We start from the raw sequence: 19014 nt of genomic DNA, 5'->3' as shown, positions 1-19014 counted from the left end.
GTAGAGGATGACTGGGCAATCTGAACACCATATATCCTCATAACAGATGCATATATCAGGCACATTCAAACCACTGACTGGTAGTACAGAACTCTCTCAGTCAAGTCAACATGAGGTAGCGTTATACTGTATTGAAAGGGTTGACAGTTTGGTGGGTTTACCTATAGAATTGGAATGAATTATCCATGTATTTCTATTGTTTTACCCTCAAATGTTATATTCAGATTCAGAACATATTTAGTGTCCCATTGGTAGGCAATGTGGTTTCAGCTGTATAAAAACAAGAAAAACATCAACCATATACAAATTCCACGTGTCATATTCATATTCCAAGTGATCTAATACAGAGAAACCATGTAAACAAGATAAAATGTGAATAACCACATGTCAGTGTTATGATCAAGTTTTAATGCATAACAGTTACAGTCATAAGATATACAGCTGTTCTCATAAGACAAATCCATTTATATTACAACATAACAACATAACCCAACAAAGAGTATGTAAAACAACTATATAAATCTACAATAAATAAATAAAGGCACTGAAATATACACATACAAGTCATTTGCTGTCCAACATAACCATTGTGGTGTTTTATGCAGATGAAGCTACCTATTACACTACCTGGATACTACGGCAGACTTCTAAATGACAGCTTATTCTCTATATTATGCACTACTATTCACCAGAGCCCCATAGGCCATGGTCAAACACTATACTGTATAGCAAATAGGGTATCATTTGGGATTCCCCCTACATGGTCCTTTAGGTCTACTGTCTTATTTGTGTTGTGTTTTTAATGGTGGCTGTGGGACAGCTAAAGACTGACTTTCAGGACGTCAAAGGCCATTAATAAACAAAACAACATGTTGGTAGTAAAGTAGCACATGAATATTCAAGTATAATGTTAGAGCTCTGAGTAGAAAGCAAGGTTACCGTTTAGGTGCTTAGAAGAGTCATTCCATCAGTCATCTTTCAACCATAGGCTACTACCCAAACATGATAACATTGCTACGCATCATATTTTGAAAAAAGATGTGATGCATCACAATATGATGCATATAAACCGACACCAGGCTGACTACCCAATTACTTCTACAATGTGATGCATATAAATTAATACCAGGCTGACTACCCAATTACTTCTACAATGTGATGCATATAAATTGATACCAGGCTGACTACCCAACTACTTCTACAATGTGATGCATATAAATTGATACCAGGCTGACTACCCAACTACTACTACAATGTGATGCATAAAACCAGTGGCGGTCGGTGCCGTTTAAGATAAGGGAGGATGCACATTTTTTCTATGGGCATGGCCTTATTTCTATTACAGCATACTGGATGACTGTCATTCATATTCCACTCACCCAGCTCAATGTAACATTGAAAGCTTTAGGCTACTACACATTATACTGAAATGTTCCCTATACCATCATGAGGTTGCCACAACCTAGCCTATGAAGTTTACAAACATATATACTGAAGTATGTGGACACCCCTTCAAATTAGTGGATTCGGCTTTTTCAGCCACACCCGCTGCTGACAAATGTATAAAATCGAGCACACAGCCATGCAATCTCCATAGACAAACATTGCCAGTAGAATGGCCTTAATGGAGAGCTCAGTGATGTTCAATGTGGCACCATCCTAGCACCGTCATAGGATGCCACCTTCCCAACAAATCAGTTCCAACAAATGTCTGCCATGCTAGAGCTGCCCCAGTCAACTGTAAGATCTGTTATTGTGAAGTGGCTCAGCCACGGCTCAGCCACGAAGTCGTAGGCCACACATGCTCACAGAATGGGACCACAGAGTGCTGAAGTGCATAAAAATCATCTGTCCTCGGTTGCAAAACTCACTACCGAGTTACAAACTGCCTCTGGAAGCAACGTCAGCACAATAACTGTTTGTTGGGAGCTTTATGAAATGGGTTTCCATGGCTGAGCATCAGCACACATGCCTAAGATCATCATGCGCAATGCCAAGCATCGGCTGGAGTGGTGTAAAGCTCGCAGCCATTGAACTCTGGAGCAGTGGAAACGCGTTCTCTGCAGTGATGACTCACGCTTCACCATCTGACAGTTATACAGACGAATCTGGGTTTGGCGGATGCCAGGAGAACGCTACCTGCCCCAATGCATAGTGCCAACTGTAAAGTTGGGTGGAGGAGGAATAATGGGCTGGGGCTGTTTTTCGTGGTTCTGGCTAGGCCCCTTAGTTTCAGTGAAGGGAAATCTTAACACTACAGCATGCAATGACATTCTAGACGATTCTGTGCTTCCAACTTTGTGGCAACAGTTTGGGGAAGGCCCTTTCCTGTTTCATCATGACAATACCCCGTGCACAAAGCAAGGTCCATATAGAAATGGTTTGTCGAGATTGGTGTGGAAGAACTTGACTGGCCTGTACAGAGCCCTGACCTCAACTCCATCAAACACCTTTGGGATGAATTGGAACAACAACTGCGAGCCAGGTCTAATCGTTCAACATCAGGGCCTGACCTCACTAATGCTCGTGGCTGAATGGAAAAAAGTCTCTGCAGCATTGTTCTAACATCTAGTGGAAAGCCTTCCCAGAAGAGTGGAGGCTGTTATAGCAGCAAAGGGTGGACCAACTCCATATTAATGCCCATGATTTTGGAATGAGATGTTCAATAAGCAGGTGTCCACATACTTTTGGTCATGTAGCGTAGGTGTACAGGTCGAGAGAAAGATTTGAGTAATCAAGGTGACAGACAGTGACACATTTAATACCGCACACTCTTGCCTGCATCTAGCTGATCTAGGGTGTAATCATTAGTCCAACAGTTGCAAACAAATTCAGGTATTTTTATCCATGTTTCATTCCGTTTGCTTACAGAATCGGAGGAATGAATACACGCATCCCTGATCACACATAAACACAGTTCACTTTCATAGCAGCCACATACAAACAGCATGATTACTTTACTTGTTGTATTCCTTCTCACATCTACGCACTCTCCTCCTCTCACCTTTTCCCTTCACTTGTGGACTGCAGTGCACAACACACCAGCTGTCTGTGACCAGGCAACAAAAAAAATCCAAGCCAAACCTTCATATTATAACCACTAACTGCTACACACAGCTTACATCATTGTCACCATAGTAGCTAATGTAATAGCTAGTCAATATGGCTACGAGAACTAACGCGTTAGTAAACCCGGGAGAATCACGCAGTACAGTGTACAGCAAGCAGTTTAGCAGTTACACCAGTGGGCCCAGGTGGCAATAAATTAATAAAACCAAAAGTTTACGTTGACTTGGAAGAATTCCAGTTTTGGCCAGCTAACTAACATAGCATCCCTCCCTGTTTGAGCTGGGTGTTTGAGTAGGCTAAACTAGCTAGCTGCATTCGCTAGCTAAGTAAGTGAAAGTGAACGTGAAAACATTACAACGAGAAATATAGCTCTCTCTCTTGCTTCTCCTTCATTTTTTAAGAAATTAATTTGTTATAAACTGGTCAGCTATTGTCTTTCTCTTTGAGTCAACTACTCACCACAATTTATGCACTGCTGTGCTAGCTAGCTGTAGCTTATGCTTTCAGTGCTAGATTCATTCTCTGATCCTTTGATTGGGTGGACAACATGTCAGTTCATGCTACAAGAGCTCTGATAGATTGGAGGACATTCTCCGGAAGTTGTCATTATTACTGTGTAAGTCTATAAGTTTTGTATTGGTGTAATTCCTCTCCCCTGTAACTGTTCCCCAGGTTTTAGCTGTAATGAGAATGTGTTCTCAGTCAAATTACCTGGTAAAATAAGTGTAAAATAATCAAATACAAAAATAATAAAACAATGTACCCAGAGGAGGATGGAAACGAGCTGTCCTATGGCTACTCCATGGTGTTACCCTACTGAGTGCTGTTGAGGCTACTGTAGACCTATATAGAAAAACAGTGTGTTTTAATCAACTATTTGGTGACGTGAATAGATTTAGTATATTTTTTTATATAAAGGATTACATTTTCAATGTTTCACTATTTTTATTTTTATTAAATTCACTGAGGAGGATGGTCCTCCCCTTCCTCCTCTATGGAACCTCCACTGATATAAACTGATACCAGGCTGACTATCCAGCTACTATTACTACACATGCATTAGTAAGGTAACTTTACATAAGACAAAATCTTAAAGTAACTGAACACACACTGGAATAAATCATGTGCCTATGAAATATGTGCCTTAGAAGGAATATTTAAACATTAAAACATTTAAAACGATGTAAAAAAAAATGTTATCATGCAGAAGAGATGTGGCCATATTTGGTATGCTTCACATATACAGTGCACTGTCCCTGATTGGATACTTAAAACCATTTTTAAAAGCAAAGGTCATTGAAAGTATAGAAATGTTCTGTCCTATGGTTTTTGACCACTATATGCGTTTGACCCTAATAAAATAGGTACTTTATATAGGCAGAGTAGTGCAGTGTCCTATATTGTATTGATATATTGCTACAGTCACAACATCATTCCTAAAACCACAATACCTTTACACTCTTTCAAAACAATAAAAAGTCCTTCGGGTAAAAACAAATGATGCTGTCCGGGCGTAGCCAGAGCCAGACAGTCTGAGAAACCAAGGGACCAAATCCCTTCTGATCATGGTGCTTCACCTCATCCTTCATGACTAATGTGTTTGCAGAATCCCGCTCGCCTTCTAAATAGAGCTTGTCTGATGAATGGGCGAGCAGCTGTTTATTTCCTGGCCAGACATATTCAGCCTGATTCTACAGTGATACCAGCCCCTCTCTGCTCTCTCTCTTTCCCCCTGCGGTAACATAGAAAAGACTCTCCTCAGCATTTCATTCTGGGAGAGCCTAATAAATAGTCTTGGAGAGATTGGGCTTAGAGGATAAGGGAGAAAACGAGAGGTAGACTGAAGCAGACTTTGTGGGGCAAGGATACAGAGAGATACAGGGGTGAGGAGAGAGAGGGAAGGCAGGCAGCAGGGTTGGTCAGGGTAACTGTCATTGGAGGGCCTCAGGCACACAGGCCCGATGGCAGCCCTGGAGTTGAACTCTCAACAGAGACACACACACACACACAGTGGATGAAGTTACACACACACACACACTGCACATATGGACACATAAACATGTAGCACTATAAAAGTGTTTCTCATTGACAACACTTGGCGACACATATGGAGGGTACCTGGCACAGACATGGCGGGGCAGAGAGACAAAGCATGAGAGATTTCTGTATGTGCCAGTCCTGTTACTTCTTTAAACCTTGTTGATATACAATAGGCCTAGATATTTACTGTCCAATCTTGTATTCGGAGCCTTCATATATTCATGTTAAATCTGTGATTCGAATTATGTCCAAGGGGGAAAAAACGGTGTTTGTTGTTTGCAGTAACTTCTTAGTTGTTGTAATATCCCAAACGGATGTGGCAGTTTCACCATTAAGGATTCCAGATTTAAGTCCTGGTTTTGACTCAGGGGGTTCAGCCTCAGAGGTACACAATGTTCTCCTCTCCCACGTCCTCCCCATCCCCACTCTCCGTCTCCAGGGGAACCAAGAAGGACAGGTCCAGTTGGGGATCTCCATGTGGGGGTACACCCTGATATTGTCCAGCCGCTGTTGCCATCATTGACCACGTCTCCCTCACTTTGCTGTGTGTGTTTATATCTGTATGGGTAGAAATGCATGACGTTTATATGCATCAATATTAAAACATAGATGTTCATAATCACAGTACACTAAACCAACAACCAGGATGAACTCTCTCTCACAGACATGAACAATCACCATTTTAAATGAAACACCAAGAGCCAGAGAAGAAAAGGGAAGGATGAAGAGATGAAGGAGAAAGAGAAGCCGAACTAAAATAATATAACCGCAGTATGATATAATAACCCCAGGTAGATAAATATTTACAGACACAGTATTATATAATAACCCCAGGTAGATAAATAATTACAGACACAGTATTATATAATAACCCCAGGTAGATAAATAATTACAGACACAGTATTATATAATAACCCCAGGTAGATAAATAATTACAGACACAGTATTATATAATAACCCCAGGTAGATAAATAATTACAGACACAGTATTATATAATAACCCCAGGTAGATAAATAATTACAGACACAGTATTATATAATAACCCCAGGTAGATAAATAATTACAGACACAGTATTATATAATAACCCCAGGTAGATAAATAATTACAGACACAGTATTATATAATAACCCCAGGTAGATAAATATTTACAGACACAGTATTATATAATAACCCCAGGTAGATACATAACTACAGACACAGTATGGTATAATAACCCCAGGTAGATACATAACTACAGACACAGTATGGTATAATAACCCCAGATAGATACATAACTACAGACACAGTATGGTATAATAACCCCAGGTAGATAAATAACTACAGACACAGTATGATATAATAACCCCAGGTAGATAAATAACTACAGACACAGTATGATATAATAACCCCAGGTAGATAAATAACCATCAGACACAGTATGATATAATAACCCCAGATAGATAAATAACTACAGACACAGTATGATATAATAACCCCAGGTAGATAAATAACCATCAGACACAGTATGATATGATAACCCCAGGTAAATAACCATGAGACACAGTATGATATAATAACCCCAGGTAGATAAATAACTACAGACACAGTATGATATAATAACCCCAGGTAGATAAATAACCATCAGGATGGACCTGCCCACTATAATGAGTTCATCCATCTGCTCTTTAACTAAAAAAAACTTGCCAAAATAAAAGTCCCTTTTTCAGGACCCTGTCTTTCAACGATAATTCGCAAAAATCCAAGAAACTTCACAGATCTTCATTGTAAAGGGTTTAAACACGGTTTCATGCTTGTTCAATGAACAATAAACATTTAATGAACATGCACCTTTGGAACGGTCGTTAAGACACTAACAGCTTACAGACGGTAGGCAATTGGGTCACAGCTATGAAAACTTAGGACACTAAAGAGGCATTTCTACCGACTCTGAAAAACACCAAAAGAAAGATGCCCAGGGTACCTGCTCATTTGCGTGAACATGCCTTATGCATGCTGCAAGGAGAAATGGGGACTGCAGATGTGGTCAGGGCAATAAATTGCAATGTCCGTACTGTGAGACGCCTAAGACAGCGCTACAGGGAGACAGGATGGACAGCTGATCGTCCTCGCAGTGGCAGACCACGTGTAACAACACCTGCACAAGATCAGTACATCAGAAAATCACACCTGCGGGACAGGTACAGGATGGCAACAACAAATGCCCAAGTTACACCAGGAACGCACAATCCCTCCATCAGTGCTCAGACTGTCCGCAGTAGGCTGAGAGAGGCTGGACTGAGGGCTTGCAGGCCTGTTGTAAGGCAGGTCCTCACCAGACATCACCGGCAACAACGTCGCCTTTGGGCACAAACCCAACATCGCTGGACCAGACAGGACTGGCAAAAAGGGCTCTTCCCTGACGAGTCGCGGTTTTGTCTCACCAGGGGTGATGGTTGGATTCACTTTTATCTTCGAAGGAATGAGCGTAACACCGAGGCCTGCACTCTGGAGCGGGATCGATTTGGAGGTGGAGGGTCCGTCATGGTCTGGGGCGGTGTGTAACAGCATCATCAATGTTGCTGTAAGGGTCTGTGGTAATAGATGGTGTGGCTGTGAGGGTCTGTGGTAATAGATCATGTGGATGTAAGGTTCTGTAATGGTCTGTTGTAATAGACAATGTTGCTGTAACGGTCTGTGTCAATAGATGGTGTGGCTGTGAGGGTCTGTGTCAATAGATGTTGTGGCTGTAAGGGTCTGTAAGGGTCTGTGGTAATAGACAATGTTGCTGTAAGGGTCTGTGGTAATAGATGGTGTGGCTGTAAAGGTCTGTGGTAATAGACAATGTGGTTTTCAGGGTCTGTAAGGGTCTGTAAGGGTATGTGGTAATAGATCATGTAGATGCCAAGGTCTGTGGTAATAGACAATGTGGCTTTCAGGGTTTGTGAGGGTCTGTAAGGGTCTGTGAGGGTCTCTGTCAACAGATGGTGTGGCTATAAGGGTCTGTGATTATAGACAATGTGGATTTCAGGGTTTGTGAGGGTCTGTAAGGGTCTGTGAGGGTCTCTGTCAACAGATGGTGTGGCTATAAGGGTCTGTGATTATAGACAATGTGGATTTCAGGGTTTGTAAGGGTCTGTAAGGGTCTGTGTCAACAGATGGTGTGGCTGTAAGGGTCTGTGGTAATAGATCATGTGTCTGTAAGGGTCTGTAGTAATATATAATGTGGCTGTAAAGGTCTGTGTCAATAGATGGTGTGGCTGTAAGGGTCTGTGGTAATAGATACTGTGGATGTAAGGGTCTCTGGTAATAGATAATGTGTCTGTAAGGGTCTGTAGTAATATATAATGTGGCTGTAAAGGTCTGTGTCAATAGATGGTGTGGCTGTAAGGGTCTGTGGTAATAGATAATGTGGCTGTAAAGGTCTGTGTCAATAGATGGTGTGGCTGTAAGGGTCTGTGGTAATAGATAATGTGTCTGTAAGGGTCTGTAGTAATAGATAATGTGGCTGTAAAGGTCTGTGTCAATAGACGGTGTGGCTGTAAGGGTCTGTGGTAATAGATACTGTGGATGTAAGGGTCTGTGGTAATTGTGTTGTGTCGGACTCTGTTTCATTAATTAGTGAGCTCCTTGTTAGCTAACCACTAGTGTGTGTGTGTGTGTGTGTGTGTGTGTGTGCGTGTGTGCTAGTGTGCCACTGTTAGCCGTGGTCTTAGACCTTTAACTGGGCTCTGATAGATGGGTCTGTACTATAAAGCCTCAGGACAAAGACTCTTCGCAGGGACTTAGGGCAGCCTGATCTGAGGCTACAAGAAATGGAGACCATTTTCGAAATGCAATTACTGTTCAAATCAGCAAGATAAAATCCAATAGGATCTTTTACACCAAGTGTAATGTCAGAAGACTTGTCATTCATTGAAAGGTCAGATAGTCAGGATAATCTGCAAACTAATGATATTTCTATGGGTCCAGACCAGTAACTCACTATACCATCATAGTGAGCACTGATCTTCATAGTTTTCATCCTTTATTCATTTTCAGAACCAGCACAATATTCTGGTTGGTTTACTGTTCAATATTTACAGTAGTTGTTATTTTCAAAAGGCTACAGTTATTCAACAGCTAGGCAAGATGGGAAAATCTGATTGGATTCATTGGATCAAATTTCAATCCTTCCATTTTTTCCATTATCATTGTGCAGGAGAACATTATGGAAATCCTGAGAGAGGGAACAATCTCAAAGGCCCTGTGTAAGGGGGAAGAACCATCCTCACTTGGATGTGAGGTAGAGAAAACAGACTTCTGATAGCTCTGAGCAAGATTTTGAGGATTTTTTAGATCAAATACGTTTTGTTTTTGAAGGTGAGATATTGATTTCCTGGATAGTATTCTGGTGTGGAATATGAGAGTTCTGTAACATGGGATCGTGTACAGACCCAGAATGCACTAGTAATCTATACCGCCAAATGCAGTGCATTAAATAGTAATGAATGATGTATTGTAAATAGAGATCCATAGAACGTAGGAAGGTGAGATATAGTGTTGGAGTTTGGAGGGAAATCAACCCCCTGAGTGGGAAGTCAACATTTGCATCCCAAATGGAACCCTACCTCCTTTAAAGTGCACTACTTTTGACTAGACCCATATGGGCCCTTGTTCAAAAGTAGTGTACTAAATAGGGAATAGGTTGCCATTTGGGACGTATTCCATCTGTGAATCCTGCTGATCTATCATACAACATACACCTCTAACAGGACAGGAGCAGTGCATTATGGTGCCTGTCTGGGACCACATAGGGGTGCATTGTTGGTAATATGTCAGGTAAGCTCTGGCCCTGTGGTAGGTGGGGTTATCCACCCATCTGTGCAGAGCATCCACCACTCTGTCTTGTTAACAAGAGACTGTGATTCTACGGTGGCTCAAGTGTGGTGAATAACAGGAGAAGGTAATAAGTCGATCGACGGAGAGAGATCGTGCTCCGGTCACATAACAGTAAACAATTCAGCAGCCTGTATCACTGATAGTTACTATAGAGATATCCATTAAACAGGCTATTCAAATAGAAGCATCCATTCTAGTGTATATTCAACAGGTGGCCCTCATCGTAGCCTGTAATATTTCCGGTTCAGATCAGTGTGCATGTATATTAAACCAGTGAGGTATAACAGTTGAAACCTGTGAGACGTATATACGCAAACAGACGTCGGCTGACACATGAGCAGTGAAATACAGATAAATATGTGCATCTCTCATCGCTCCCTCCCCTCTATCCCTCTATCCCCTGCTCCTCTGATGACAAGTCGTGCTGTAATGAGTTTTATAAAGATTTTTCAGATCGATGCTCCAATCCGTCAGCCATGGGCTCTGAGCTGTGATTCACACGCTGTTGGCCCGGCCCCCGGCGCTCAATAGATAGAGAACACACCGATTTTTTTCTCTCTCCTAGGCGAGAAGGGCCAGACTAGGCTGGTGTAGATGGTGGTGGGGTGGGGGGTTGAGGTGGGGGGGATCTTTGTCTGGAGACACTGATTAACTGGGAAAGAATGATAAGCAAGGACTCACATCGCTTTGAAACAGGAACAGCCTTGAGAGGAATGGGAGGTGTGTGTGTAGTGGGTACAGAGGCTGTGTTTACTTTCTCACAGGTAGCAGCTAGGCCTCATGATATCATGAGGTATCAAAGAAAGAGAGAGAGCGAAGGAGAGAGAGAGAGGGGGGAGAGAGGGAGCGAGGGGGGAGAAAATGAGCCTGTCATATTGTTGATGTCACATTTAGTTGTATGGTATTTAGTCAGTCAATGTCAGATCCCATCAAATCATGTTGTGTGTTATCAATCGAATTCAGCCGAGAAAGCCGGAATCATCTTGTATTTAGGATTAGAGAATAAACACAATCTCTGTAACAGAGATGGATTCACACAACTCTCTGGATCTGAGTCTTATTGTTGGGTTTCTGCTCAGAGCCCTGTCCCCCTGAGGGTCTAGAACTGGGTCTTACCGTTGGGTTTCTGCTCAGAGCCCTGTCCCCCTGAGGGTCTGGAACTGGGTCTTACCGTTGGGTTTCTGCTCAGAGCCATGTCCCCCAGTGGGTCTTGAACTGGGTCTTACCGTTGGGTTTCTGCTCAGAGCCCTGTCCCCCTGAAGGTCTGGAACTGGGTCTTACCGTTGGGTTTCTGCTCAGAGCCCTGTCCCCCTGAGGGTCTGGAACTGGGTCTTACCGTTGGGTTTCTGCTCAGAGCCCTGTCCCCCTGAGGGTCTGGAACTGGGTCTTACCGTTGGGTTTCTGCTCAGAGCCCTGTCCCCCAGAGGGTCTGGAACTGGGTCTTACCGTTGGGTTTCTGCTCAGAGCCCTGTCCCACTGTGGGTGTGTAGAGGTACCCGGTGACACCGGTGCCCCCCGGTGTGTGTGTGTCAGGGTGGAGTTGGAGTGTCTGTCCGTGGCTGGAGCGGGCCAGTAGGGTGTTCAGGCTGTTGTGGGCTCGAGGGTCATCTCCGTACCCTCTCTGCTGCTGCTGCAGGTTGTGGTGCACATGGCGGTTGTTGAGCCCCATTGCCGTGGTGACCGCTGCCTCGTTGACAAAGACTGAGCCGCCGTTGTCAAGATGGCCTCCAGGCTGGCCAGGAAGTGAGTCCTATGGGAGAAGAACATAGACAGAATGCCACGTTAACAGAACACTGAGCGTGAAGGACGACCACAACAAGAGCATTAACGTAAACATTAGAGGTCGACCGATTATGATTTTTCAATACCGATACCATTTATTGGAGGACCAAAAAATGGTGATGCCGATTAATCGGCCGATTTTTAAAATGTATTTGTAATAATGACAATTACAACAACACTGAATGAACACTTATTTTAACTTAATATAATACATCAATAAAATCAATTTAGCATCAAATAAATAATGAAACATGTTCAATTTGGTTTATATAATGCAAAAACAAAGTGTTGGAGAAGAAAGTAAAAGTGCAATATGTGCCATGTAAGAAAGCTATCATTTAAGTTCCTTGCTCAGAACATGAGAACATATGAAAGCTGGTGGTTCCTTTTAATATGAGTCTTCAATATTCCCAGGTACAGTATGTGCCTCACTCTCCTCCTCTTTCTTTCTCATCTACGTACTTCTCTTCTGTATGCTATGTCCAGCTCAGGTAAGATGTTCTCCTACCCCATTGATTTAATCTGTGTCAAAGCTGAGGCAGAATTAGCAGTCCAACACTAACTGCTTACTTCCGTGACAGAAAACATGAGTTACTGCAGGCTGATCTGTATGGAAGCAGTGCAGTCTTAGGTTGTGTTCCAATTAGCACCCTATTCCCTATGGTCCCTGGTCAAAAGTAGTGCACTACAAAGGAAATAGGGTGCCATTTGGATCCATTAGCGTTTCCCTGGTGATCAGTATGGATGTAGTGTTTAGTGTTACACTGCTAACATTTAGCCCCAGGCAGAGGGTCAGGGGGTCAGAGACAGATCCTGTGTCCTCTGTCAGATCCTCTTTAAAGAGAAGGTCTTTCTGGCAGGAGGATGGGCTTTACAGCACCTTGCCAAGCAGAGGTAGCCCAGCTCCACTGCAGCAGTGATCTTTTTGTTAATTAGAGGAAATATAATATGAATTGGTATACTTCACACTGAAAATATGGATTACAACTCTCAAATAATATTTTTGATGACAATTCCATTTTTTTGGCCATGGATTAGCTGAATAAACCATTATTGTAAATAGCCACTTTGGCTACTTGACTATGTCTGATACGTAGCAATGGTTATACGTGTTATGGTTTCTCTGTATGTTTACTAGAGGTCGACCGATTAATCGGAATGGCCGATTAATTAGGGCCGATTTCAAGCTTTCATAACAATCAGAAATCTGTGTTTTTGGACACCGATTTTGCCAATTTTTATTATTTATTTTTTTACACCTTTATTTAATCTTTATTTAACTAGGCAAGTCAGTTAAGAACACATTCTTATTTTCAATGACGGCCTTGGAACAGTAGGTTAACTGCCTAGTTCAGGGGCAGAACGACAGATTTTCACCTTGTCAGCTCGGGGGATTCAATCTTGCAACCTTAACTAGTCCAACGCTCTAACCACCTGCCTCTCATTGCACTCCACGAGGAGACTGCCTGTTACGCAAATGCAGTAAGCCAAGGTAAGTTGCTAGCTAGCATTAAACTTATCTTATAAAAAACAATCAATCAATCATAATCGCTAGTTAATTACACATGGTTGATGATATTACTAGTTTATCTAGCGTGTTCTGCGTTGCATATAATTGATGCGGTGCGTATCGTTGCTCCAATGTGTACCTAACCATGAACATCAATGCCTTTCTTAAAACCAATACACAGAAGTATATATTTTTAAACCTGCATATTTAAACCTGCATATTTAAAGAAATCCAGGTTAGCAGGCAATATTAACCAGGTGAAATTGTGTCACTTCTCTTGCGTTCATTACACATAGAGTCAGTGTGTATGCAACAGTTTGGGCCACCTAATTTGCCAGAATTTTACATAATTATGACATGACATTGAAGGTTGTGCAATGTAACAGGAATATTTAGACTAATGGATGCCACCCCTTAGATAAAATATGGAACAGTTCCGTATTTCACTGAAAGAATAAACGTCTTGTTTTCGAGATGATAGTTTCCGGATTCGACCATATTAATGACCTAAGGCTCGTATTTTTGCGTGTTATTATGTTGTGACTGTCTATGATTTGATAGAGCAGTCTGACTGAGCGATGGTAGGCAGCAGCAGGCTCGTAAGCATTCTTTCAAACAGCACTTTCGTGCGTTTTGCCAGCAGCTCAAGCATAGAGCTGTTTATGACTTCAAGCCTATCAACTCCTGAGATTAGGCTGGTGTAACTGATGTGAAATGGCTAGCTAGTTAGCGGGGTACGCGCTAATAGCGTTTCAAACATCACTCGCTCTGAGACTTGGAGTAGTTGTTCCCCTTGCTCTGCATGGGTAACGCTGCTTCGAGGGTGGCTGTTATCGTTCTGTTCCTGGTTCGAGCCCAGGTAGGGGTGAGGAGAGGGACGGAAGCTATACTGTTACACTGGCAATACTAATGTGCCTATAAGAACATCCAATAGTCAAAGGTTAATGAAATACAAATGGTATAGAGAGAAATAGTCCTATAATTCCTATAATAACTACAACCTAAAACTACTTACAGTATGAGACCCCCCTCCCATTCCACTCTATGCACGTTGAATCATCCCACCTGCTGAACCTCACAACACAAGCTCAACCCCACAGAGGCCTAGGCCAGGGGGTAAATGAGGTTCACGAGGTCGTTGGTTTTAACATACACCCTCCCCATAAGGTCCTGTAGAGAGGCAGGCAGAGTATAGGAACACTGTTCTATTTATACTATCTATCTCCCCTCTCTCTCTCCCTCTCTCTGTCTCTCCTCTCGCTTTCTCTCCTCTCGCTTTCTCTCTCTCTCTCCCTCTCTCTGTCTCTCCTCTCGCTTTCTCTCCTCTCGCTTTCTCTCTCTCTCCCCTCTCTCTCTCCCTCTCTCTGTCTCTCCTCTCGCTTTCTCTCTGTCTCTCCTCTCGCTCTCTCTCTCTCCCTCTCTCTCTCCCCTCTCTCTCTCCCTCTCTCTGTCTCTCCTCTCGCTTTCTCTGTCTCTCCTCTCGCTTTCTCTCCTCTCGCTTTCTCTCTCTCTCCCCTCTCTCTCTCCCTCTCTCTGTCTCTCCTCTCGCTTTCTCTCCTCTCGCTTTCTCTCTCTCTCTCCCTCTCTCTGTCTCTCCTCTCGCTTTCTCTCCTCTCGCTTTCTCTCCTCTCGCTTTCTCTCTCTCTCCCCTCTCTCTCTCCCTCTCTCTGTCTCTCCTCTCGCTTTCTCTCTCTCTCCTCTCTCTCTCTCTCTCCCCTCTCTCTGTCTCTCCTCTCTGTCTCTCCTCTCGCTTTCTCTCCTCTCGCTTTCTCTCTCTCTCCCCCTCTCTCCCTCTCTCTGTCTCTCCTCTCGCTTTCTCTCCTCTCGCTTTCTCCCCTCTCTCTCTCCCCTCTCTGTCTCTCCTCTCGCTTTCTCTCTCTCGCTTTCTCTCTCTCTCTCTCTCGCTTTCCTCTCGCTCTCCTCTCTCTCTCTCGCTTCTCTCTCTGTCTCTCCTCTCGCTTTCTCTCTGTCTCTCCTCTCTTTCTCTCTCTCTCCTCTCTCTCTGTCTCTCCTCTCGCTTTCTCTCTGTCTCTCCTCTCGCTTTCTCTCTCTCTCCCTCTCTCTGTCTCTCCTCTCGCTTTCTCTCTCTCTCTCCTCTCGCTCTCTCTCTCTCTCTCTCTGTCCCTCTCTCTCTCTCTCCTCTCACTCTCACTCCCTCTCTCTCTCTCTCCCCCTCTCTCTCCCTCCCTCTCTCTCTCCCTCTCTCTCTCTCTCTCCTCTCACTCTCTCTCCCCCTCTTTCTCCTTGCCTTTTCTCTCCTCTCCCACCTCTCTCTCCCTCTCCTATCTCCCCTTGTCCTCTCTCCCTGCCTCTCCTCTCCCCACCTCTCTCTCTGTCTCTCTCTCTCTCTCTCCCTCTCCCTCTCTCTATGCCTCTCCTCTCAGCTTAGGGGCATATTTCACTGCAGGCCCGCTCCACTCGCTTTTCAAACAAAGTGTCGATATGAATAATTAAAGTATTTTGGAGAGGATTGATTGGTTTGCGGCGTTCGCATGCTTTTAATTATTTTGTCGCTGGAGCTTTTATTCTCTGCGGTTTAATTATCATCAATCATGAAGTTGTTTATTAGCGAGCGGAGCTGCTGAGTGTTGAGACAGATGACGCTGAAATTGCTCTCATTACCGCAGGTCGTATATCAAGGGCCCGGATGGAGCTGCTCTGTGTGACTGAGTGGGCCACCGTAGCTTTGGCTGCTGGCTACACTTTGTCCTGGGAGAGAGAGGCACTTCTCAATAATGAACTTCTAACCCAGGGAGAAACATGACCTTGGTTCACACACACACATACAGCAGCAGGTTGACATTTATTGTCATGAATCTTGCCCTGGAGGCAGAACTAAGCGATTTCTTCTAGATGGGCCAGCTGCAAAGTCAAAATTGGCTATATCGTAAAAATGTATGAAAACAAATGTGTTTTTTAAAGTGTTTTAACTACTTTGCAGATATGAAACAAACAGACAATCATGATATCAGTAAAAATATACATTTCCCAGTTTGGGAATCCAGGCTGTGTCACAACCGGCCGTGATTGGGAGTCCCAGGTTTGGCCATCATTGTGTAGGCCGTCATTGTAAATAAGAATTTGTTCTTAACTCACTTGCCTAGTTAAATAAAGGTTCAATATAAAAACTAAAACCTTTATAAGAGGTTTTAAAAATAGGTTCTATTTGACTCAACATTCCATGATGTACACTAAGGCATTGTTGGCAGAATAGATGGATGCAGTTAAATTAATGGTCAATACAATTCACCAATACATTTCTTGGTAGTCCAAAAAATATTGCTATCAGGTTGTAAATCACAGCTGGCCTGGTACATTATTTGCTGCCTCCATTCAGGATGCACTGTTTCAGTTTCAACAACTCAATATTTTGGGCAAAAACAGACAAATGTAACTAAGGCTGGGAATGACAATACAATCAAACTATTGATCACAAGGGCAATGATCACAAGTCAGTCATAACACGGCTAATAGGCTAGCATATCTATTTATGTAGCAAGCTAAAAACACGGAGCCTAACGTTAGCCAGCTAGCTAGCTGCTAGGAGGATGTCATGCCATCGGAGGAGTAAGTGAGTGACTCATATCGTTTTTCGGTGGCTATACACATCTAGAGATGCAGGTGTCATTTGGTTAGCTAGCAAGAACTTGAATGACTGTTATCCAGTTAGCATATCTCTTGCCTTTGAAAATTCACTATGGCTATCTACTCAGATTTCAGAGCACTCTCGTCTGAGTGTGCCAGAGCACAAAATAACTGATGAATTTACGAGCGAGCAAGACCCGCTGAATATGCCGGTGTCAGTAAATGTATGCAAAAAAAGTCATAGTTAGTCACGAACACTCTAGATAACATGAAAACAGCCTTACTAGCTCTGCTACGGCGAGTAAAATGGTCAGATTGAGATGTTCTCTCATTTGTGTCTGGAAGTAGCAAGCTAGCTAACTTTAGCCAGTTAGATTGGGTGCTTGGTTGGGACATGCATACATTGTCAGGCAAGCTCAAAAAGGAGAAGTAGGCTACAATTCCCCACTGTTTATCAGTGTAATTTTGACAGCCAACTAGCTGAAAAAGTTTTAGAGGGTTTATCTAATGTTCCTTCGTTAGATTTTAGCTCATCTTGCTCTGGCTAACATTAGTTGTTGATCTTGTAGTTGTTGATGTGCATAACTGAGGGAGAGAAAGTCTACCTCTTCGTGGTTGTTTGATCAATAGAACTGTAAAGTTCCCAAATGTAAGAGGACTCCAGTGGTATTTACATAATTGCACAAATCCATTCAGGTGTCTTTTGTGGCTTTTGGCAAATGCGTTCTAATGATCTAAAGTCGCACTGTTGCTACTATCTGTAAACACACAGTCCAGTTCAAAGTGAATGATGGCAGGCCCGTGTGGCAAATAGCTTGTTTGTATAAAGGCCTACTGTAGCTTTGATTGGCTATAGCTCACCGGTCTGTGTAGACTCAGGTCTTGGACAAGACAGATGTTTTTATTAGGTATAATTTACGGCAGTGTCTATTAATTGTCTAAACTCTCGGTCTCTTTCCCGCCACTCTATTGCTGTACAATGTTCACAAATGCCTTAGTATACGAAATTCGCAAACATTCTAAGAATATATGAAAACGTGAAAATGACAATATCAGATGTTTTATTTTTTAAGTGTCATATTCTTCCTGTGGGTGTATGTGAACAGATTTTAATAAGATTTCATGTTGCTAAAATGTTCTACTTTAAGGTTAGGGTTAGGCATTATGGTTAGCTGTGTGGTTAAGGTTAGGGCTAAGGTTAAGGTTTAAAACACAGTAGGCTGCTGATAATAATGGCTGGAACTGAGCAAATGGAATGGCATTAAAAACCTGGAAAAATGTGTTTGATATATTTGATACCATTCAACTGATTCCGCTCCAGTCATTACCATGAGCCCGTCCTCCCCAATTAATGTGCCACCAACCTCCTGTAGTTTATAATCAGATTTTATGACTGTGCCAGTTTGTGACCACTCTGCAGAGCTTCCTCCAAGGCAAGATTCATGACAATAAATGCCAACCTGCTATACACACCCTTATAGTATATGTACTCTCAGCATCTCTCATTCACACTCATGCAGTGAGTATTAGCTACAGGCTAGGAGGCCTTCTGTGAAAACCCACTCACCCCCCTCACACACACCTGATGACAGCGGTCCAGGGGTATGACCATGACAGGCAGGCTCCTCTGTCGGCTGTGTCTCCAGCTCTGCAGCAGGTTCTGCTGGGTCTCCAGCCTCTCCCTCTCCTTCTCCACACTCCTCTGACTCTCTCTCAGCCTCTCCAGGCTCTGCTGGTACTCCTCCAGCTGCTCCTCCAGCTCTTCCCGCTCCTGTTTCAGCCTCTCAGCCTCCAGGTGGCACTGTCTCTCCCTCTCCTCCAGCCTGCTCTCCAGCTCCCCCTGTTGGCTGTGGCGCGCCTGGCACTCCCTCTCCCACCGCTGTCTCTCCTGGAGGTAGGGAAAGGTTCAACAGAATCCATTAGTTGATGGTTGCTTGGGCCGCGATAAATCGTTTAATACAAAAATATATTTTTAACTAATAAATCCTGGCAAAGTACAATAAGAGGTGAGTGTGCATAGTAGATATACACTACCGTTCAAAAGTTTTGGGTCACTTAGAAATGTCCTTGTTATTGAAAGAAAATACATTAACAATGTCTACACTGTATTTCAGATCAATTATATTTTATTTTAACAGGCACATTTTTTTGCTTTTCTTTCAAAAACAA

The 19014-nt window shown here is 43.0% G+C and overlaps 1 protein-coding gene across 1 annotated transcript in view; it reads right to left on the bottom strand.

Annotated features, from left to right (window-relative positions):
- Positions 1-387: 387 nt before the first annotated feature.
- The window catches only part of LOC115121631 (rho guanine nucleotide exchange factor 28-like), a 131306-nt gene continuing 112679 nt past the window's right edge, over positions 388-19014 (bottom strand). The window contains exons 34-36 of the mRNA XM_065017345.1: positions 18428-18733; positions 11415-11718; positions 388-5667 (exon numbers count right to left, since the gene is read on the bottom strand). Of these exons, the coding sequence (XP_064873417.1) occupies positions 5489-5667; positions 11415-11718; positions 18428-18733 (789 nt within the window). The 3' untranslated portion in view covers positions 388-5488. The remainder of the gene's footprint in view (positions 5668-11414; positions 11719-18427; positions 18734-19014) is intronic.

Source organism: Oncorhynchus nerka, linkage group LG4, assembly GCF_034236695.1.
Source record: "Oncorhynchus nerka isolate Pitt River linkage group LG4, Oner_Uvic_2.0, whole genome shotgun sequence".
NCBI lineage: Eukaryota > Metazoa > Chordata > Actinopteri > Salmoniformes > Salmonidae > Oncorhynchus > Oncorhynchus nerka.
The sequence above is the reverse complement of the archived record's forward strand: the minus strand, read 5'-3'. Positions and strand labels throughout refer to the sequence as shown.